The 576-nt window shown below is 65.6% G+C and overlaps 1 protein-coding gene across 1 annotated transcript in view; it reads right to left on the reverse strand.

Moving 5' to 3' along the window:
• The window catches only part of EMH_0064760 (uncharacterized protein), a gene marked incomplete at both ends in the record, with an annotated part of 6,032 nt that extends 5,513 nt beyond the window's left edge, over positions 1-519 (reverse strand). The window contains one exon of the mRNA XM_013498298.1: positions 79-519. Coding sequence (XP_013353752.1) covers positions 79-519 — 441 coding nt within the window. The remainder of the gene's footprint in view (positions 1-78) is intronic.
• Between the last annotated feature and the right edge of the window lie 57 nt (positions 520-576).

A 576-nucleotide genomic window follows, 5' to 3' on the forward strand; every position in this document is an offset into this window, starting at 1 on the left:
TTTTGCTAGGGCGTGAGGAGTCAGAGTCTGCTGCAGTTGCTGCTGCTGTTGCTGCTGCTGTTGCTGCTGCTGCAGCACCATACTGGGGGGCCCCACAGACACCCCGCGTTCCTTCTCCCCTCTAAGACACAAGGCGGTGAAGCGACGCAGCAGCTGCTGCTCGCCAGCAGCAGGAGCAGCAGCAGCAGCTGCTTCTGCTGCAGCACCCCATGGGGGGGCCCCCGCAGCGGGGAGGGCCAAGGGCCCCCTCAGGGCCGCCTCAAAGGGGGGGCCCCCAGAAGCTTCCTGCGGTCTACTGGAGTTCTCTCGCTCCTCTGCAGCAGCAGCAGCAGCAGCAGCAACAGTTGCTGTTGCTGCTGCTGCTGCTGCCTCCTTGTTGCAGAGAAACGCGCGGAAGGAGTCAGTGATAGAGGATTGAGGGGGGGCCCCCCAGGGGCCCCCAGGGGCCCCCAAGAAGCCCCTTGAGGAGGCACCAAAGGGGCCCCCCTCTTCTCTGTCCCCTGGCAGGCCAGTGCGCATGCCCCCAAGCACCCAGCTGCTGCTGCTGCTGCTGTTGCTGCTGCTGCTGCTGCTGTT

The sequence above is a fragment of the Eimeria mitis genome, genomic scaffold (genome assembly GCF_000499745.2).
Source record: "Eimeria mitis Houghton genomic scaffold, Emh_scaff3317, whole genome shotgun sequence".
NCBI classification, from domain to species: domain Eukaryota; phylum Apicomplexa; class Conoidasida; order Eucoccidiorida; family Eimeriidae; genus Eimeria; species Eimeria mitis.